Source organism: Camarhynchus parvulus, chromosome 4, assembly GCF_901933205.1.
Source record: "Camarhynchus parvulus chromosome 4, STF_HiC, whole genome shotgun sequence".
Lineage (NCBI taxonomy): Eukaryota > Metazoa > Chordata > Aves > Passeriformes > Thraupidae > Camarhynchus > Camarhynchus parvulus.
In genome coordinates this window covers 267,144-288,597 of record NC_044574.1, presented here as the reverse complement: position 1 = coordinate 288,597, position 21,454 = coordinate 267,144, and the positions used below count along the sequence as shown (strand labels likewise).

Sequence of the window (21,454 nt, the reverse complement as noted above, 5' to 3'; positions counted from 1 at the left end):
AATTTGTTAAAAATCCCACTAAAACTCACATATGTTCCAGTGATTTTTTTCCCCTGGACAAGCAGCCACTTCAAAAATAGAACACTGAAAAAGAATCTGCAAAATAATTAAAAATAATAATAAGCAGAAAAATCCAATCATTTCCCCAGTTTCCCAGTTGATGTTTCACCTGCAGCTCAGTGCAATTTCAGCTTGAAATTTGCTTAAACATAATCATACTGTTCTTAAAGAAATCAAAAAAGCAGCTCCAGAGCAATGTTTTTTACTCCAAATGAGGCTTTATTAACACTTTCTTTTTCCCCACTGAGTAGCTCAGGAAATGCTCATTTTGGGTGTGAAATACACTTGCTAGAGACATTCATGTATTTACAACTTTCAGTTCTGGCAGAGGACTAGGAAACCTGTTAAATGGATAGTTCCAGGCTGGAACATGGTAGAAGCTTTCAAAAGGAGAGGAAGGCCAGGGAGGAAGGCCAAGGATCACACTTTCCTTTTGATTTGCCAAGTGGGAAGAAAAAAAAGGAAAAAGGAAAATAAAAAGTACTTTCTTGACTTTTTCTGTTTGATATATAACACCTACAAATGGCTGTATGAATTATTTCCCTTCTCTGTTTTACTCCTGAAAAATAAAAGTGTGCAGTTTCTTTGCAGGAAGGATTAATGAGGTGATGCCACAAGGAAATGCAAGTTAAGAACCCTGAACAGCTCCAGCGGAAAAAAAACCCCAACTTCCCAGAGCATTTAAATACCTGTTCAGTGAAAAGATCTGAGCCAGCAGTGGGAAAAAGCTCTCTCTGCAAATATCCTAAAGCACTGCCTGGGGGAAAAGTGTCCTGGTCATCCCCTGAATCACCCAGGGAAGGGAAGGGAAGGGAAGGGAAGGGAAGGGAAGGGAAGGGAAGGGAAGGGAAGGGAAGGGAAGGGAAGGGAAGGGAAGGAAAGGGAAGGGAAGGGAAGGAAGGGAAGGGAAGGGAAGGGAAGGGAAGGGAAGGGAAGGGAAGGAAGGGAAGGGAAGGGAAGGGAAGGGAAGGGAAGGGGAAGGGAAGGGAAGGGAAGGGAAGGGAAGGGAAGGGAAGGGAAGGGAAGGGAAGGGAAGGGAGGCTGTGTAGGAGCAGGGGGTGGCTGAGCACAGCACACTGGCTCAGCAATGAGGCTGTCCCTGCTCCATGGGTCAGTTCCTTACTGGGGAACCGGAAGATGTCACTTCACATTTTGTGTCTCAGGTACTCCGTGCACGAAATGGAGGCAGTGGGAAATGCTGCTCACTCATCATCACAAAGATTAAGGAGCCAGGCTCTGCTCCCTAATCCAGGGTCACTTGCTGGGCCCTGGGGATCAGAGCTGGGGGAAGCCGCCGGGAATGGTGGTGAGGGACCAGTGCACCAGGGTGAAGGAGGTGTGGGGAGCTGGATGGGAAGTCATGGAAGCACATCACCCGAATTTACAGAGGCTTTTGGGGGGGAACTGGGACGTCATCACGTGCTAGGGGATTATGGAAGGTGCCGCGGCCGGGAGGGGGGCAGGACGTGGCCCAAGTGTTCAGGGCAGTGTCACTGCCAACACCAGTCGGGAGCAGGACACATCTCCAAGGCGATGAGGCCCGTGCTTCCACCCGAACGGGAGGGCTGGGAGGAGGGGAGAGACCCCGGGACCCTCCAGGAGGGCAGCGGGGAGGCTGAAGGCAGCCCGCTGGCAGGGTGCAAGGGCCATGCCAAGGCACGGGTGGAGGAGATGAGAGAGAGAACCCCCGCCCGGGGCCGGGATGCGGGGCCGGGGAGGCGGGGCTGGGGAGGAGGAGGAGGAGGAGGAGGAGGAGCGGGGGCCGGGCCCCAAGCCCCTCCCCAGGGCCGCGGCGGGCGGGGGCGGCCCGGGGAAGGCGGCGAGGCTGCTCCGGTGCGCGGGCACGGGGAGCTGCGCCCGCCGCGAGTTCCGTGCTGAGACAGGAGGAGAAAACAAAACAGAAAAACACACCACAAGGGAAAAAAAACCCAAACAAAAACAAACAAAGGAAAAAAATCATAATAAGAAGAAAGGCCAATTAAGTAATCCACACGCATAGCATCAGTGCGGCCATCCCGGGAGCGGCCCCTCGGCGGAGCATGGCGCGGGGGGCGGCGGGCAGCCCGCGGGGCCCGGCGCGGCTGCGGCCGTGACCCGGGCCCGGAGCGGGGCCGGGGCCGGGGCAGCGCTCGGGCCGGGGGGCCGGGCCGGGCCGCGGGGCCGCCCCCCCCTCCGCCCTGCCCAGCCCTCCGCGCATCCTCCGGCACCGCCGAGCCGCGCCGAGCCGCGCCGGGCCGGGGGTCCGAGCCGAGCCCAGCGGGACGATGAGGGCCATCCTCTGCTTCTGCGCCCTGATCCTCCTGGGTGAGTAGCGCGGCGCGGGCGAGCGGGGCGCAACTTTCTGCCGGGCTCGCTTGGGGGGCATTGCGGGCACCCCCGCGCAGGGGGGCTCCGCTCCCCCGTGCTCCGGGAGCGGCGATGAGCCCGGCTGGCACCACCGAGGCCGGGCTGGACGCGCTTGGAGCCGCCCGGGCTCGTGCAAGGTGTCGCTGCCCGAGGCAGGGGGGTCGGAACGAGATGCTCGGGAAGGTCCTTTCCAGCCCGAACCATTCCGCGACTCCGTGCTCATCCATCGGCTTTCTGGTGCCTCCTCTGCTCTGGAGGCGAGCTGGGCTCGCTGCTGTGCTTTCGGATGGTCCTGCTGCCGCGGAGATGCCCAGATGTGCCCCGCGCATTCAGCGCTTCTGGGGCACAGGGCTCGGAGGGGCTGTGCTGTGCTGTGCTGCGAGGGGAGGCAGGCTCCGCACGGCCGGGAATGCCCCGGTGTGCCGGGGCTTGGGGCAGTGTGTGCGGGGTGGCAGCCCCAGCTCTGTCACCGCTGTCACCGCTCTGTCACAGCCCGAGCGAGCCGCCGGGCTGCGCTCGGGGGTCCGCGCTGCGATTCCCTCACACCCCCCGAACCCAGCTGTGCTCAACGCTTTGTTCTTGCACCGAGGGCAGGGAGTGAGCGCCCCAGATGTTCCCCCCACCCCTGTGGCAGCCCTCGTCCCCCGGCGTGGCGGGGAGCCGCTGTCCCCGAGTGCGCGGGGATGTGGCTGCAGCTCCCGTGCTTTGAGCATCCCGCTCGCATCCTCCCTCCCTCCGCTCAGCCCGGAGCGGCCGCGTCTCCCGCGCGATTCCCGGGGCTCCCGCGGCCCTGGAGGAAGGGAACGTGGCTGAAGGGGCTGCAGCCCCCGGCAGCGGCTGGGGATGCCCAGGTGCCCCCGCGGCTCCTCCCCTTGGGGCATTCTGTCCCCTCCCTGTGCTCCGATGAGGAACCAAAGCCAACATTGAGTCTGTGCTTAAAAAGACCAGGAAGGGCTGTGGGGAGGCTGGGAATGGGATGCGCCTGTTCAATTCGGGTGCCACTGCAGGAGGAAAAGGTCTTGGGGTGACTGCAAGTGGCTGGGACATCGTGGGGCGCCCGCACTCGATCCCGCTGGAGCCCCGCTCCTGGGGAGAACCGAGCCCCGGGCAGGACCGAGCTCCGGGCAGGACACGGAGCTCCTGACAGGACCGAGCTCCGGGCAGGAACGAGCTCCTGGGGAGAACCGAACCCCTGGACAGGTCAGAGAGCTCCTGACAGAACCGAGCTCCTGGGCAGGACCGAACCCCTGGGCAGGACCGAACCCCTGGGCAGGACCGAACCCCTGGCAGGACCGAGCTCCTGGGCAGGACCGAGCCCCTGGCAGGACCGAACCCCTGGGCAGGACCGAGCCCCTGGGCAGGACCGAACCCCTGGCAGGACCGAGCTCCTGGGCAGGACGGAGCTCCGGGCAGGACCGAGCTCCAGGCAGGACAGAGCTCCGGGAAGGACAGAGCTCCGGGCAGGACCGAGCTCCGGGCAGGACCGAGCTCCGGGAAGGACAGGGAGCTCCGGGCAGGACAGAGCTCCGGGAAGGACAGGGAGCTCCGGGCAGGACCGAGCTCCGGGAAGGACCGAGCTCCGGGCAGGACCGAACCCCTGGGCAGGACGGAGCTCCTGGGCAGGATGTATGTAGCTCCGGGCAGGACAGAGAGCTCCGGGCAGGACCGAGCTCCGGGCAGGATCGAGCTTCTGAGCAGGACAGAGAGCTCCGGGCAGGACCAAGCCCCGGGCAGGACCGAGCGGGTTCTCCCGCGGTGGGGAGGCTCTCCCGGAGCTCCAGGTGACTCCCCGTGCCGGCTCTCCCTGTCACTAGATGTCAGCAGCAGCAACCCTTCCAGGTCCCAAAGATGGGGATGGGGGCAAATCCGACCCGCCAGGAGGGCCCGGCCGTGTTCAGCCGGGCCCGCTTTGCTCCGGGGCTGGGAGTGCCCGGGGGCACGGCACGGCTCGGCACGGCCGGGATGGCCGCTCCTCCGTCCCGGGCAGGGGCTGTGCCCGGGCTGGGCGGGCTCAGCCTCCCCCAGGGCTGCAGCTTTTCCCTCAGGCTCTCGGGGTTCGGGTGCGAGTCCCGGTCTCGGCAGGATCCGCTTTCCAAGCGGCTCGGATTGGCTCCCTCATTGATTGACTGCCTGACTGACTGGCTGGTGGGCTGATCGATTTCTCTAGAGAAAGTGGGCTTAGAGAAAAGAGCAAATGGCCAGTCCCATTGTCGGCAGTGCCGTTGGGAATAGGGGACAGGTGTCAGGGATACACTTGTCACCTCTGCTCCACGCCAGAGCAAAGCCATCAGCTGCTGTTCACCCTTTGCCCTTCTGGTCCTGGGGGACCTTTTCACCCCTGGACTGGTGTTTGACCCCTGCAGGCACAGCACCACCCCGGCAGATGCTCCTGGACACCCTCAGCCTTTTCCCTAGGTATTTTGGGGATGTTTGTGTTGTGGATGGACATGGAGATGTGTCTGGGATCTCCTGCAGGGCTGGAGAGGGCAGGGATGAGCCTGGCAATTCCCAGCTTCATCCCAGTGCGCAGCAGTGCGAGCTCCTCACCTCTGGTGTGTTCTCTGTGGCATTTTCGGGATGCCCCTGGCTGCAGGAGGCAGTTCTTGGTGAGATTAGGGCTCTCCTGATGGCGGTGTCACCACCAGCCAGCCTGGATGGAGATCCCAGCTTCCTGCTGGCACAAGCACACAGGGTGGCCCGGAGCAGGCAGCGTGCAGCACTGAACTGTGTTTTTATTTCCTCAGCTGCTTTTGAGGCAGATCAGCTCCCTGAGCTGTCCCCCAGCAGCCACACTGATGGCAGTGCGAGGACACAGCAGGAGCACAGTGCCACCCCTGAGGACAAGGGACAGGGCTTGGGGGAAGCCCGTGCCTGCTGTAGTGTCCCCTGATATTCACCTGAACAGAAATCCCACTCACAGGGCTGTACTGAGGCTTTCAGGAAGACTTTATGGAAAATCAGGGCTCCAGGAAGCACTGATAGAATTACATACAAAGAGTGTAATTAATTTGACAAGGACACAGGGCTACACCTGTGAGCAGCCTGAGCAACCTGAGCACCACAGATCCCAAGAAACACTTGCAGGGTTCCTGGCCTGGGTTTGGTACATGCTCTGCACAGATCCCATCAAACATGGGATACTCTGCCCAATTTTCACCTGGTTTGGGAACACAGATCCTGGGGGAAAAGCAGAAAAAAATCTCTTGAAAACTGCATCTATGTGTGTGAGAGAGGGAAACTCTCCTTAAATGAGTGGCTTTGTCAGTTCTGACGGGAGCAATCCGTTATTTGCATCAACAGGAATGTGATATTTCTGTCTGTCCATGTTGGTGCAGAGGAAAAATAAAACTTCTCCCTCAACAGGCTGCCCACTAATGCTGTGCAGATTGCTCTGCAAGGACCTTACCACACCCAGAAAATATTTTTTCCAGAGCTCTGGAGCCTTAAATAGTAATTATTGCTGGGTAAAAATTAGTACTACTTAAGGCTAATAATTAGTATGAATTACTGTGAATAGCATTTTATTTTGCTTTTGGAGACAGAAATGTCTTCCCTGCTCTCCTAGCAATTTTCACAGATGATTTCTATTGTGCCTGAAATTCCCTTCATCATTTTCACACAAGACTTGTTCATTTTTATAACTTTCCACTTGGTCATTTTAAAACATGACTTCTAATGTCTTTAAAGTTTGCCACCTTTTGATAAAAATACCCTGCTACCAAGATATTAATGATTTCTTTTTCCCTCTAGTGGACTTTATATTCCTTTTCCTTTCCTAAAAAATATATAAATGACCTCTTTCTTCTCAACCCAAAAGTGAGAGAGGACAAATTGAAAGGTAGTTCTCCTGCTAGAAGAATTTTTTTCAGAAGAACACATTTCACTGAAAAAATAAAAAGGAACAAAACTATGGCAAGCTTGTTCCTGTCAATCTGCAGTTCAGAACAGCTCCCTTGTTTCAAAAGGCTCTGTCAGAATCCCCTGTGGCAACAGAGGAACAGAGCCCCTCCTGGCAGTGCCGGGGCTGAGCGGGCAGGGCTGGCAGAGCTCGCCCACCTGCAGTGCCTGCTCCCCCTTGGCCCGTCCCTGCTGGGCTCTGCGCTCCTGGGAAAGCAGCCTGGAGCCAGGGATGGTGAGAGGGGAGCCTGAGGAGATGGTGGGAGCTGGAACCAGGGATGGGTGAGAGCTGGAGCCAGGGATGGTGAGAGGGGAGCCAGGGATGGTGGGAGATGGAGCCAGGGATGGTGAGAGGGGAGCCTGAGGGGATGGTGGGAGATGGAGCCAGAGATGGTGAGAGCTGGAGCCAGGGATGGTGGGAGATGGAGCCAGAGATGGTGAGAGGGGAGCCAGGGATGGTGGGAGATGGAGCCAGAGATGGTGAGAGGGGAGCCAGGGATGGTGGGAGATGGAGCCAGGGATGGTGGGAGGGGAGCCTGAGGAGATGGTGGGAGCTGGAACCAGGGATGGTGAGAGGGGAGCCTGAGGAGATGGTGAGAGGTAGAACCAGGGATGGTGAGAGGGGAGCCTGAGGAGATGGTGAGAGGTGGAACCAGGGATGGGGAGGGGAGCCTGGGGAGATGGTGGGAGGTGGAACCAGGGATGGTGAGAGGGGAGCCTGAGGGGATGGTGGGAGGTAGAACCAGGGATGGTGAGAGGGGAGCCTGAGGAGATGGTGGGAGCTGGAACCAGGATGGTGAGAGACCTAGGGGATGGTGGGAGGTGGCACCAGGGATGGTGAGAGGGGAGCCTGAGGGATGGTGGGAGGTGGAACCAGGGATGGTGAGAGGGGAGCCTGAGGGGATGGTGGGAGATGGAACCAGGGATGGGTGAGAGCTGGAGCCAGGGATGGTGAGAGGGGAGCCAGGGATGGTGGGAGATGGAGCCAGGGATGGTGAGAGGGAGCCAGGGATGGTGGGAGATGGAGCCAGAGATGGTGAGAGCTGGAGCCAGGGATGGTGGGAGGAGATGGTGAGAAACCAGGGATGGTGAGAGGGGAGCCTGAGGGGATGGTGGGAGCTGGAACCAGGGATGGTGAGAGGGGAGCCTGAGGGGATGGTGGGAGATGGAACCAGGGATGGTGAGAGGGGAGCCTGGGATGGTGGGAGATGGAACCAGGGATGGTGGGAGGGGAGCCTGAGGGGATGGTGGGAGGTGGCACCAGGGATGGTGAGAGGGGAGCCTGAGGAGATGGTGGGAGGTGGAACCAGGGATGGTGGGAGGGGAGCCTGAGGAGATGGTGGGAGGTGGCACCAGGGATGGTGAGAGGGGAGCCAGGGATGGTGGGAGGTGGCACCAGGGATGGTGAGAGGGGAGCCTGAGGGGATGGTGGGAGGTGGCACCAGGGATGGTGATTCCTCCTGCTGGTGGACAGGGAGGAGAGCCCAGCCTGTGTCTCTGGGCAGGACAAGGACCCAGGGCTGCCTCACACTGGGCAAGGAGGGTTTCCAGAGGGGAAGCCACCATCCCTCCTGGGCAAGGAGGAGCTGGGAGTGCCACAAGGAAGGAAAATGAGTCTGCAGGAAGGTCACATCACATTTAAATCACCCGTGAGTCATCCAGGACCTGGGGCTGGTACCAGGTGATGCCACAGCTGGCTCTGGCTGAGCTGCAGTGAGCTTGGTGGGCGCTGAGAGAGGCTGTGCTCCTCGTGGATATTGCCAGGCATCTCTGCATCTCACCAGAGAGTGGTGGAGGCCCCACCTCTGGAAGCATCCAGGCTGAGGCTGGATGGGGCTGTGAGCAACCTGCTCTGCTGGAAGATGTCTCTGCTCTTGAAAAGTTCCTTCCAACTCCAACCAGTCTGTGACTGGGGTTTTTGATTGAATGACCTTTCAAAGGTCCCTTCCAACCCAAACTGTTCTGTGACTCTGTGGTGAGCTGGTGCCCCAGCTGCAGATCTCCTTGGGGCCCTTCAGTCCCCCAGCAACATCTGGCACATCTGTCCCCGCCCTGGGGGGACACAGATCCTTGCTCACCCCACATGTGTGCTGTCCCCAGAGCCTGCCCATGCCCTGTGCTCTGCCCCCTGGCAGGAGCTGCTGGGCTCTGGGTTTGGCTGCCTGCAGCAGGAGCTGGAAGGGATGGGTGACCCCAGAGACACAGAACAAACCCCACTGTCCCCTGCCCCAGAGTCCTCATGGGAAAAGCTCTTCCCTGTGTCCTGTTGTGTTAGATGAATATTCTCCAGCTCAGAACTGCTCTGGCCACGTCCTGTCACTCTCAGGTCTCACCTCCCTTCATGTGAATCCGTCTCCTTCCTCCAAGGTATTCCCTCCAAGCTCAGGGGCCCTTGTGGCTCTGCACAGCTCCTGCCAGGAGGGCACAGCCGGGGGGGTCGGGCTCTGCTCCAGGGAACAGGGACAGGAGCAGAGGGAGCGGCCCAGGGGAGCTCAGGGTGGGCACTGGGGAAATTCCTCATGGAAAGGGCAGGGCTGGTGTCCCCATCCCTGGGGGGATTTCATAGCCCTGTGGATGTGGCACTTGGGGACACGGGCAGGGTGGCCCTGGCAGTGCTGGGGAATGGTTGGACTCTGTGGTCTTTTCCAGTGTAGAGAGCTTTTCCAATTTAAATGATTCTGGGACTCTATTTTTCTCTTCCTATGCAAATCCATCTGGAAAGCAGTTTGCATGAAAGATGCAGCGAGAGCAGTTGTGCTGTGGCTCTGATTTATGGAATCCAAGTGGCAAAGCCTGTCTGTGGTACCTGTCCCCACCGAGGCAGAGTTACTGCAGCACTCCCCCTCTGCTGGTGACATATGGCTCCAAGGGCTGCTCTGACACAAAGTGCAGCCAGCTGGCTTTGGAGGGGAAAGGAATGCCACAGAGTTTTTGGTGCTTCTTCCAAAAGGAGGATCAAATTGCTCATCTTTCAAACACCTCCGAGCTCAGCCATCTCTTTGTTGCCCCAAGGGGGTGGCAGTGCACTTTGGGATGGGAGCTTAAACAGCTCCAGATGCTAACGGGCTCTGAGTTAAGCCTTGAGAGGCCGCTGGGTTTTCCCTCCTCGCCCCCTGTTACTCATACAATGAAAAAGAAGGCAGGCAGGTAATTTGGGTGAGACCCCACCTGCAGTGCTGCTGTCCCCCCTGCGCAGGGATCAGCCCTCCTGTGCCTCCAGGGCCCTGGGCTGCCGTGGCTGCAGGAGGGGTGCAAGTGCCCAGGGGGGAGTCCAGCCTCAGACAGACAGCCAGGAGCAGCTCGGGGAGCCCCTGCGTGGTCTGAGGGCTCTGGAGCCTCAGAGCTGAGCTGGACCCAGCCAGTGCCCAGGACAGGTCCTGAGAGAGCTCCAGGGTGCCTAAAGAGGTGCTGGAGTGAACTCCATCTCTGCAAAATAATCAGGCTTTGCTTTCAGCTGTGCATCAAATGAGGCTGGCTGCTGCCTCCTGGGAAATCCCATCCTCCTCGATTAATCAGAGCAAAGGAAATACAGGGCAGCCATGGGGAGGGAACCTTCCCTTGGAACGTGGCTGTGAATTCTTGTTTTGAGCAAACACCGTGTCTGGGCCACCACTCTGCACAGTTCATGCAGTCCTGTCCGTGAGAATTTTACATAAACAGTCAAATCCATCATAAAGGGGTTTGAATTTCTCAATTCATCTTCTTTTACTGTTGCAGTCTTTATGGAACGCTTTGCTCTTTCTTTCCCTCCTGCTGCCCAAACTGGACCCCCCTAAGTGTCACCTCCACCTTATTTAACTGTTGCAGCCTTTATTGAACACTGTGTTTTATTTTTCCCTCTTGCTGCTCTAATTGGATCCCCCAAAGGCATCACCTGCACCGTGATGACAACTTGAATGTCCTTCTGTCCCTTTGCTCAGTCCAGGGGAAGGTGTCCCTGCCCGTGGCAGGGGTGGAACAGGATGAGCTTTGAGGTCCCTTCCAGACCAGACCATCCCAGCGCTGAGTGCTCTGCATTCCCCATCAGGATGAGCTTTGAGGTCCCTTCCAGACCAGACCATCCCAGGTTCCATGGCTGAGTGCTCTGCATGCCCATCACTGCACTCCAGCTCCAAAGGGCTGGCTGTAGATGCAATGGTTTGTCCTGCAGCCAACCCACCCCCCCTTCCTCAGAGCTGCTCCAGTGAGGAAACCCAGGAGGAGGCTCACAGCTCACCTGTGTGTGGCTCTGGGTAAACAGCTTTTGGATCAGAGTACCTGTTCCCTGTGCCATCCCTTCCCTGTTCCCTGCGCTGTCCCTTCTGTCCCCTGTGCTGTCCCTTCCATCCCCTGTGCTGTCCCTTCCCTGTCCCCTGTGCTGTCCCTTCCATCCCCTGTGCTGTCCCTCCCTGTGCCGTCCCTCCCTGTTCCCTGTGCTGTCCCTCCCTGTTCCCTGTGCTGTCCCTTCCATACCCTGTGCTGTCCCTCCCTGTGCCGTCCCTCCCTGTTCCCTGTGCTGTCCCTTCCTGTTCCCTGTGCTGTCCCTTCCATCCCCTGTGCTGTCCCTCCCTGTGCCGTCCCTCCCTGTCCCCTGTGCTGTCCCTTCCCTGTTCCCTGTGCTGTCCCTTCTGTCCCCTGTGCTGTCCCTTCTGTCCCCTGTGCTGTCCCTTCCCTGTTCCCTGTGCCGTCCCTCCCTGTCCCCTGTGCTGTCCCTTCCCTGTTCCCTGTGCTGTCCCTTCTGTCCCCTGTGCTGTCCCTCCCTGTTCCCTGTGCTGTCCCTTCCCTGTCCCCTGTGCTGTCCCTTCCCTGCCCGTGCCAGCTGCCCAGGGGGCTCAGCTGTGCTGCCCCAGCCCCTGCAGCCTGCAGGGAGGCAGCAGCTGGCTCTGCAGTGCTCTGCAGCTTCCCTTGGATGCTGCTGTGAGCAGCACAGGGCACCTTAGAGAGCTCTCACCGGCCTGGGGGAGGTCATTAGATGCCACTGCATTACCAGTAAGTGTTGATCATAATGGGGGGGACAGAAGCCCCTGGAACCTCCTGTGAGGAGGGCTGCAGGTGAGGACGTGGTGTTGGTGTGTGCGAGTGGGCAGGAGAGCAGCCCTGCATGCTGAATCCTCGGGGCTTGGGAAGAGCCAAAGGTGGGGACATTGTGGGCATGGTGTTGGTGTGAGTGAGTGGGCAGGAGAGCAGCCCTGCATGCTGAATCCTCGGGGCTGGGAAGAGCCCAAGGCATTGACCTGTTTGTGTGAGCCCTGGATGAGGCTGGGTGTGCTGAAGAGTCTCTGCTGCTGAGGAGTTCGCTCCTCCTTGCAAGGTTAGTTGATTTGACACAAGTTACAGCAATTTCACGGTACATTTTTCCCTCCTTCCAAGACATTTGTCTTGTTTCTTCCCCTTGGTAAGAGAAAATAACCCAGTAGGCTGCTTGAGAGACAAAGTGCTCACCTTGGGCCGCTGTCACAGGGGACACAAAAACCCCGGGGGGAGCACAGAGCTTTCCTTCAGTGTGGGCAAAGTGCTCGGGGGTCGTGGTGCTCAGAGCCTGGAAAAACCCCCGAGGTAACAGAGGTGGCAGAGGTGTGTGCACAGGGAGCTGGGATGAGGAGGAGCTGGGGCTGTGCTGAGGAATGCGATGCCTTCAGAACAGACCATGCTGGGCTCTGACACCTCACCCTGAGCACCCCAAATTTAGGCAAGACCGTGGGCTCACACCTTCTGTCTGCTGCCTGGCAGGGAACCGCTGCAGGAGAAGCTGAAATGTTGCACTCTGTGATCCCAGAGGTATTTCCTAACATAAAAGGTTCCATGGTCCTGTTAATAAAAGCTTTGATTTCAAATTACCTGAAGGGAGAAGAGCCAGTTTGCCCTTAGAGGGCTGATGGAGAATCAGCAAACCCTAAACCCAAATGCTGCCCTGGGGAACTTCCCAAAAGTGCTTCCCATTCCCTGGGAATATGCTGATTTTCCCTCTGCAGTCAGAAATCTTGTCTCCTTTTTGTGATGTTGAAAGGAAATGTCCCGAGATGAGGAACCTCCTGTAGCACCCAGCTTTAGGGGCTCTCCTGCTGTTTTGGGAACTTTGCTGAACTTGCACTACAGGAGTTCTCTGTCAGGGCCAGAGGATTTGGGAATGGTGGAGAAGGCTCTGAGCAGATTCTGCTCCGGAGGTGGGATGTGGAAGAGAAGAGGCTCCTGAGGTGTCAGACAGGAGGTGCTGAGGGAGCTTCCCATGGTGACAGGAATTCACAGGAATTCAGGAGCTGGGAGGGGAACGTGCAGGGTGGGGAGGTCTGAGAGCCCTCCTGGATCCAGGGAGCCCCAGGGGCTGGAGTTTCCTTCTGCTAAGGGGGATGTGACTCTGCAGGTGAGGAGGCAGGGAGGAGGAGAGTGCAGGATGGGGAGCTCTGAGAGCCCTCTGGATCCAGAGGGCTCTCCCTGGATGCCAAGGGCTGGAGTTTGCCCAAGGGGGATGTGACTCTGCAGGTGAGGAGGCTGGGAGGAGCAGCACATGCAGGATGGGGAGCTCTGAGAGCCCTCTGGATCCAGGGAGCCCCAGTGCTGGAGTTTGCCTCTGCCCAAGGGGATGGGCCTCTGCAGGTGAGGAGGCAGCTCGGGGCCTCTGTCAGAGTGGGCTGGACACACGTCCCAGGAGAAGCAGAGGCACAGTTTCCACCTTCCTGGGACTGGTGCAGACAATTTACCTCCCTCTCTGGTCCTGCTTCATTCCTCCTCCCCACAGACCAGCCAGGGCAGCCCCTGGTGTGTGCTGGGAAGCCTGTGAGTAATTAACTACCTGGGCTCCAGAGCTCTAATTGAGGTCATTAGATGCCACTGCATTACCAGTAAGTGTTGATCATAATGGAAGGGCTGGAGCAAAAAAACAAACTAACAAACAGGAATTATAAAAAACCCAAGTAGCAAGAAGGAATGCAGTGAACTCCCCCAGAAGTGTTTAATCTGCAGGATGAGCCTGTCCCATGGGATGAGGAATTGCAGCATCTGTCTCTGGGTCTCTCAGGTTTTGGATAATGATGCAAATTCACTGTGTCCAGGTGTAAGATCAGGATATTTTTAAAGCAGGAGAATTCTTGTGAGGCAGAACCAGCAGTGTTTGACCCGGGATATCTGTGTTTGTGGCCAGCAGCAAACTCCAAGCTGGGGTCAGGCACAAGGTGACTTGCAGCAGCCCGTGCCTGAGCACAGAGCCCACTGAGCTCTCCCTCAGGCAGGACCAAGGCGAAGGGAAGAGCTCTGCAACCTTCCCCATCACAGGGATGCACGGGCAGAGGGATCCTGCCCTGCCCTGGGACTGGGGTGCTCTGCTCAGGCTGGGGAGCAGCCATGGAGGGGAATGGAACAGCCTCTGGCAGAAGGGCAGGCTGGAAAGCAGCAGCTCATTTCCCAGAAAAATATTGGGCTTTTGGTACAGTTTGACTTTCGAACAACAACGACAGATCAGGAACAGTAAAATTTGAAATAAAAGATAGCAAGTGGAAAATGAAATGCTTATTAAGTATAATTCCAGGGGAAGAAAAATGAGGAGTAAAATGAAGCAGCAGATGTTCTTCTGTTTTATCTGCTTTTATTGAGAAAACAGAAAATGGCCTTCCCAGAGGGACCTTGGGCAGGAAGAGAAATGGAATCTGCCTCTCACTTGTCCCCTGCCCACACACCAGACAGGTCCCAGAGGCTGCAGGAAATGGGTTTCATCCGCCCTGGTTTTCACCTGCTCTTCTGAACTTCTCCTTTCAGCTGAGAGGAGAAGCTGCCAGGCCTGGAGGGACACTGCTCCTCTCTGCAGGTTGGTGTCACCTCCAAGGGCTTCAGAGCCAATCCCAGTGACACTTTTGGCTCTTCCCTTGATGAGCTGAACCCAGCCAAAGCCACCAAGTTCTCATGGTGAGCTCTCATGGTTCCCCAAGGAGCAGCTGATGCTGGAGGAGAAGTCAAGGACCCATCATTTCAATCTATACAACTAAAGAAATGAAAGATAAAGAAAATGAGATTAAAACACTATTTAGTGTTTTGTTTTTCTACTTGCAAAGCCCAGATTTCCTCAGGGAACATCTTTTTCCATGGTTAAAAGAGAAAGAAAGAAATCCAGTGAGAAACTTGTGTTTCACATTAGTGCCCTAGCCCTGGTGGTGGTTGGAGCTACGTGGAGTTGGTGCCTCCTCTGGTGCCCACAGAGGCCTCCCAGAGCCCAGGAGCATTGGGGGCCATGGGAATTGCTTGTCCCACTGTTCAAGTCCCTGAAGAGGCATTTGCCATGGCCAGCCAGTCCTGTCCTGGCCCTGCTCACAAGGCAGGGACCATTCCCAGCTGGTGTGAGAGGGCTGCTCTGTTGGCAGGAGGGCACAGTTCACCAGCTCTGGTCACTGGCACCTGCACCTTGGCTTTGCTGGGCTCAGTGAGGGGCACAGAGCACTGAGACCACCCTTCCCCTGCCTGCCAGGCCTGCCTGCTGCTCAGGATCCTGCTGCACAAACGTTTCTGCTTCATCTCCTTAGCCCCCACATCCATCTGGGCACATCCATCTGGGCACATCCATCTGCCACCTCCTTTCTGCTGCCCCAGCCCCAGGGCAGGGCACTGGCTGTGACACAGAGCAGGGGATGGCACTGGCTGTGGCAGGAGCAGGTGGTGGCACTGGCAGGGCACTGGCTGTGACATGGGATGGCAGGTGGTGGCACTGGCTGTGACACAGAGCAGGTGGTGGCACTGGCAGGGCACTGGCTGTGACACAGAGCAGGGAATGGCACTGGCTGTGACATGGGATGGCAGGTGGTGGCACTGGCTGTGACAGGAGCAGGTGGTGGCACTGGCTGGGACGCAGAGCAGGTGGTGGCACTGGCAGGGCACTGGCTGTGACATGGGATGGCAGGTGGTGGCACTGGCTGTGACACAGAGCAGGGGATGGCACTGGCTGTGACACAGAGCAGGCAATGGCACTGGCTGTGACATGGGATGGCAGGTGGTGGCACTGGCTGTGACAGGAGCAGGTGGTGGCACTGGCTGTGACAGGAGCAGGGGATGGCACTGGCTGTGACACAGAGCAGGTGGTGGCACTGGCAGGGCACTGGCTGTGACATGGGATGGCAGGTGGTGGCACTGGCTGTGACACAGAGCAGGTGGTGGCACTGGCTGTGACACAGAGCAGGCAATGGCACTGGCTGTGACATGGGATGGCAGGTGGTGGCACTGGCTGTGACACAGAGCAGGTGGTGGCACTGGCAGGGCACTGGCTGTGACATGGGATGGCAGGTGGTGGCACTGGCTGTGACAGGAGCAGGTGGTGGCACTGGCTGTGACACAGCTGATACAGAGCAGATGATGTTCTGGCCGATTTAGGGGAGCAGGCAGGTCTGGAAGGTGGGAGCACACCCAGAGTACATGGAGCCAGCCCCGGGCCAGGCTGGGTGCCAGGACACCAGGAGCTCCCTGCAGAGCCTCTGTGAGCCCTCTGAACTTTCTGTGAGCCCTCTGAACCTTCTGTGAGCCCTGTGAACCCTCTGTGAGCCCTGTGAACCCTCTGAACCTTCTGTGAGCCCTCTGAACCTTCTGTGAGCCCTGTGAACCCTCTGTGAGCCCTGTGAACCCTCTGAACCTTCTGTGAGCCCTCTGAACCTTCTGTGAGCCCTGTGAGCCCTCTGAACCTTCTGTGAGCCCTCTGAACCTTCTGTGAGCCCTGTGAACCCTCTGTGAGCCCTGTGAACCCTCTGTGAGCCCTGTGAGCCCTCTGAACCTTCTGTGAGCCCTCTGTGAGCCCTGCCATGCCCTGTGAACCCTCTGTGAGCCCTGCCATGCCCTGTGAGCCCTGCCATGCCCTGTGAGCCCTCTGTGAGCCCTGTGAGCCCTCTGTGAGCCCTGCCATGCCCTGTGAGCCCTCTGAGCCCTGTGAGCCCTGCCATGCCCTGTGAACCCTCTGTGAGCCCTGTGAGCCCTCTGTGAGCCCTGCCATGCCCTGTGAGCCCTTGTGTGCCTGAGCCCTGTGAGCCCTCTGTGAGCCCTGTGAGCCCTCTGTGAGCCCTGTGAGCCCTGCCATGCCCTGTGAGCCCTCTGTGAGCCCTGCCATGCCCTGTGAGCCCTCTGTGAGCCCTGTGAGCCCTGCCATGCCCTGTGAGCCCTCTGTGAGCCCCGCCATGCCCTCTGCAGCAGGAAAAGTCTCTCCTGCCCTGCCCTGCAGCGAGCACAGCCTCATAGGGCAAGGCAAGGCACAGGAGAGGTGCCTGGGGTGGGTGCCTGGCTTATCCAGAGCTGCAGAGGGAGGAAAGGCGCAGGAGAGAACATGGTCACACTCCATAAATACCTGCAGGTACCGGTGCCAGGGGAAGAAGAGGATTAGTCACACTCCTGTGAGACACGGAGGGGAGGGCAGACAGCAGCACCGTGAAGCACTGGAGGAAAAAGTTTTGAGTATTAGGAGTGAAATGTTTAGGCTGTTTTTCTTTCTCATTTATAATGGAAAAAGAAGTCGCAGGGTCTCAGTCTGAGTTATCCTTGAGGCTTGAAGAATTTTTTCAGGGGAGTTGTGAGTCACAAGCATGAGGAGCAACCAGTGCCTGGCTGTGTGGGATCTGCAGGTCCTGGGTGCACCCAGGAGTTAAACAAGGGGCCAGTGTGGCCTTTGGGACAGCAGCAGTGTCACCAGTGTTAGGAAAATTAATCCACAAACACCAGATCTTGATGTCTAAAAAGGAGACAGAGTCCTTTTACTTTATTCCAATAAAGGGAGAGCCCATGGGGCATTCCCCCGGAATCTCTCCAATGTTTGGAGGACACAGCCTCCCTTTTTATCCCAATTTCCCAGCCACATTTCCCTTCTCTCTTTCCCCATTTCTGAGGTACTTGAGAGGTACAGACTTCCCAAAATGCCTGATACCAAAGATTTCTCAAAGATTTCCCTCTAATATTTATATAACTCTCTAATATATATGTATAACCTTCCCTTTTAATTTTTAATTCTTATGGAATGTAGGGGTTTTCCTTCCCCATTGTTTCTTTCATCTCTCAATGTCTAATTTCATTTCTCAGCAAACCTAAAGTTTATTTGTAAAAGCAAATCTCTTTTTTCATTCATCAATCAGTGGAATCCTTCCCATTGTTTCTTTTATCCACCAGCAGACCCACAGCTGGTTTGGAAAGACAAATTTACTATACCTCTCCCCAGGCAGAGGGTGACCCTGCTGCCTGCAGCACTGGGAGCCCAGGGCTGGCCACAGCTCTTCTCCTTCCCCAGAACATCCCAAATTCATGTCAAATCCCCAGGGAAGGAGGTGCTGCTCATCTCTGTGCCACTGGCTGCTGCAGCTGGGAAGGCTCAGGGCTGGAGCTGGCGCTGGGTGAGCTCCGAGCTCTGCCCGTGGCTCCTGCTGGCGCTGGGTGAGCCTGAGCTCTGCCTGTGGCTGGAGCTGGCTCTGGGTGAGCTCCGAGGTCTGCCCGTGGCTCCTGCTGGCTCTGGGTGAGCCGGAGCTCTGCCCGTGGCTCCTGCTGGCTCTGGGTGAGCTCCGAGCTCTGCCCGTGGCTCCTGCTGGCTCTGGGTGAGCCGGAGCTCTGCCCGTGGCTCCTGCTGCCTCTGGGTGAGCCGGAGCTCTGCCCGTGGCTCCTGCTGGTGCTGGGTGAGCTCCGAGCTCTGCCCGTGGCTCCTGCTGCCTCTGGGTGAGCTCCGAGCTCTGCCCGTGGCTCCTGCTGCCTCTGGGTGAGCTCCGAGCTCTGCCCGTGGCTCCTGCTGCCTCTGGGTGAGCTCCGAGCTCTGCCCGTGGCTCCTGCTGCCTCTGGGTGAGCTCCGAGCTCTGCCCGTGGCTCCTGCTGCCTCTGGGTGAGCTCCGAGCTCTGCCCGTGGCTCCTGCTGCCTCTGGGTGAGCCGGAGTTCTGCCCGTGGCTCCTGCTGGCTCTGGGTGAGCCGGAGCTCTGCCCGTGGCTCCTGCTGCCTCTGGGTGAGCCGGAGCTCTGCCCGTGGCTCCTGCTGGTGCTGGGTGAGCTCCGAGCTCTGCCCGTGGCTCCTGCTGCCTCTGGGTGAGCCGGAGCTCTGCCCGTGGCTCCTGCTGCCTCTGGGTGAGCTCCGAGCTCTGCCTGTGGCTCCTGCTGGCTCTGGGTGAGCCTGAGCTCTGCCTGTGGCTCCTGCTCTGCCCCAGGGCAGTCTTGATCCCTCACAGCCTGTGTCCCCTGCCAGGACAGAGCTCCTGCTCCCCCTGGGATGGAGCTGGGCCAGGCAGGAGTTTGGGGCTCCCCTCCCCGAGGGGTTGGCTCCACAACCACTCCTATTGTCACCCTCCATTGTGCTGGGACCCAAAAGTAAATGTTTCCAAAAACACAGGGGTTGCTGCTGCAGGATGTTTGTCCCTCTCCTCAAGTAAGAGCCAAGAACTCAGTCTTATAACAAACCAGCTGGGCAAATATAGGTGTCCCTAGAGAAAACCCTTCAGGCTGGGAAGAATTAACACCTTGATCCAAATAAAGGAAACAATTCAATTGTGTTGTTCTTCCAGCTGTGTTTTCCTGAGAAAATGACTCTTGTGTGTGTCAGTCTGTCCCCCCCAGTAGGTTTTGAGCCCCCGGGGCTGATCAGACAGAATCACAGACTCAAGGAATGGTTTGGGCTGGAACGGATCTCAAAGCTCATCTCCTTCCACCCCCTGCCACAGGGGGACACGTTCCACCAGCCCAGCTTGCTCCAAGCCCCATCCTGCCTTGTTGGATGAGAAATTGCAGGAGAAGTTCAGATCCACGAGCGCTGGAAATGGGAACGAGCTGCTCATGCTGCCCACTGTGGAAGGGTTAGTTCAGGGCAGAAAGGTGTGTGTGGAAGGAGCTGCAGGAACCTGGCTGCTTTCAGAGTGCTGCTTGTTTTGTGCCAGGCTGCAGGCACACAGGGAGTGGTGACTGCCAGTGGGGTGAGCCCCATCCCCAATGGCTGCAGCTGTGAGGAGCAGGTGAGCAGCACTGACAGCAATGAGCCATGGAGTGCCCAGGTGAGCAGCACTGACAGCCATGGAGTGCCCAGGTGAGCAGCAGTGACAGCCATGGAGTGCCCAGGTGAGCAGCACTGACAGCCATGAGCCATGGAGTGCCCAGGTGAGCAGCACTGAGAGCACTGAGCCATGGAGTGCCCAGGTGAGCAGCACTGACAGCAACGAGCCATGGAGTGCCCAGGTGAGCAGCACTGACAGCAACGAGCCATGGAGTGCCCAGGTGTGCTGAGCAACCACAGAGGGCAGACAGGTGCAGGTCATAAACATGAGGGGATAACGGCTGGGCTGGAGAACAAAAAGGGCAGATCCTTGCAGCCTTCTGAAGTGACATGGTGTTACTGTGTGTGGGGTGAAGCTTTCTGAAATTGTGTGGTGACACTCTGGGTATCATGGCCATCTCTGCTGTGACATGTGCTGTGACACCAGGTGAGTGTTTTTTCTTAGGGGTGCGGGTGGCTTGCTGCAGGACCTCCCCAGGTTGTGTTTTCTTGCTGTGGTGTCCCCTTGGACATGCCAAGGGCGTGGGGGAATTGCTCAGGGGCAGCAGAAATCTGTTGCTGATGAGGGGAATTGTGGAAAGAACAGGCTCAGGGAGAAGCTCCCCGGGTTTGAGTCCCTTTCAGTGACAAAGCCTGGAGAACAAGGAGCCCCTGGCTGTCCCAAGGCCATTTGTCAGCTCCAGCCCCAGGTCAGCGTGTGCCTCCCTGGGCTGCTGGCTTGGGTGGGACACAGGGACAGCTCTGTCCATCCCACACTGTGTGAGGGGCACAGGACAGGGCTCCAGGGCTGGCTCCAGCAGCCCCTGTGACCCTGGGCAGGGATTAGGGGACCTGCCTGGTTCCTCCACTGCTCCCCTGAGTTTGAGGGCTGTGCTCCCATCTGAGCCCCACTGCCCCCTGCCTTCGTTCTGGTCCTGCTGCCCCACAAATCCAGGGCAGCAGAGCTTCTGATCTGCCCCTTTGTGCGTTGCACAGAAATCTCAGCGTGATAGATCACAAGGAAAAAAGGGTGAAAGAGAAGGAGGGGAAAAAGATGTTCCTTCATGGTGCTTTTGTTTTCTAACAATGTTGACATTATGTGGAGTAACCGAGTATAAAATCTGCCTATCGTTTGGGAGCTGGTGTGCAGGGAAGATGTTATTATCCCAGCCTTTTATGCCTCTTTACCCTGTCTGGATCACAGGAGATAAATGTGTAGATAGGAGCCTCAGCTCCTGTCTTTATTTAAGCTGTCAGGTACTGCTGTTATTTTATGATGATTGTTATAGAAAGCCTCCACAAAGAGATATATGTTTCTATATTCCCCCTTGTTTCCTATTTTAATCTATAATTTAATAATAAAATAGATGTATTTCCCTTTATTATTTTTATTTGTAGCATCAGTGCTGCTTGTTCACTCTTATTTTTCAGATAAACATTCACAGTCACAAAGCACTTAAAATATGCACATAATCAATCTTCTCTGTTCTCTTTTGGGCTCCCTTTTGACTGTTATTGCAGTCGTACTTTAATTTACACATTAATGCCAGAGCATCTTTAGTGTAGAGCAGGTTCCCGGTGGGGACACGCACAGACACCTGTGTCACCTCCTCAGCCTCACCCACGTGGCTCAGGCCAGGCACGTGTGCGCGTGGGATGAGGCCAGAGCCACTTCTGTGGGGTGCAGCAGCCCTCAGAGCCGGGGCAGTGTGGCACGGGGTGCCCGGAGCGGCTGTGGCTGCCCCAGCCCTGGAAACGCCCAAGGCCGGCTTGGGCGCGGGGGCCTCCGGCCGGCTTGGGCGCGGGGCCTCCGGCTTGGGCGCGGGGGCTCCGGCTTGGGCGCGGGGGCCTCCGGCCGGCTTGGGCGCGGGGGCTCCGGCGGGCGGGGCTCCGCCGGGGCGCGGGGTCCGCCGCGGGCGCGGGGCCTCCGGCTGGGCGCGGGGGCTCCGGCCGGCTTGGGCGGGGCTCCGGCGGGGGGGGGGGCTCCGGCCGGCGCGGGGGCCTCCGGCCGGCTTGGGCGCGGGGGCCTCCGGCTGGCGCGCGGGGGCTCCGGCCGGCGGGCCTCCGGCCGGCTTGGGCGCGGGGGCTCCGGCCGGCTTGGGCGCGGGGGCTCTGGCCAGCCTGATGCTGTTGAAGATGTCCCTGCTCAGTGCAGGGGGCTAGACTGGATGCCCTCTGAAGGTCCCCTCAACTCAGACCATTCAATAATTCTGTGTTTCTCTCACC

The 21,454-nt window shown here is 58.0% G+C and overlaps 1 protein-coding gene across 2 annotated transcripts in view; it reads left to right on the top strand.

The window, feature by feature from the left end:
• The first annotated feature begins 2,231 nt into the window (after nucleotides 1-2,231).
• LOC115903608 (GDNF family receptor alpha-4) overlaps nucleotides 2,232-21,454 on the top strand; it is an 81,311-nt gene continuing 62,088 nt past the window's right edge. For both annotated transcript variants that reach the window (XM_030948217.1, XM_030948216.1), the window contains exon 1: nucleotides 2,232-2,364. In XM_030948217.1, coding sequence (XP_030804077.1) covers nucleotides 2,325-2,364 — 40 coding nt within the window. In that variant the 5' untranslated portion in view covers nucleotides 2,232-2,324. The remainder of the gene's footprint in view (nucleotides 2,365-21,454) is intronic.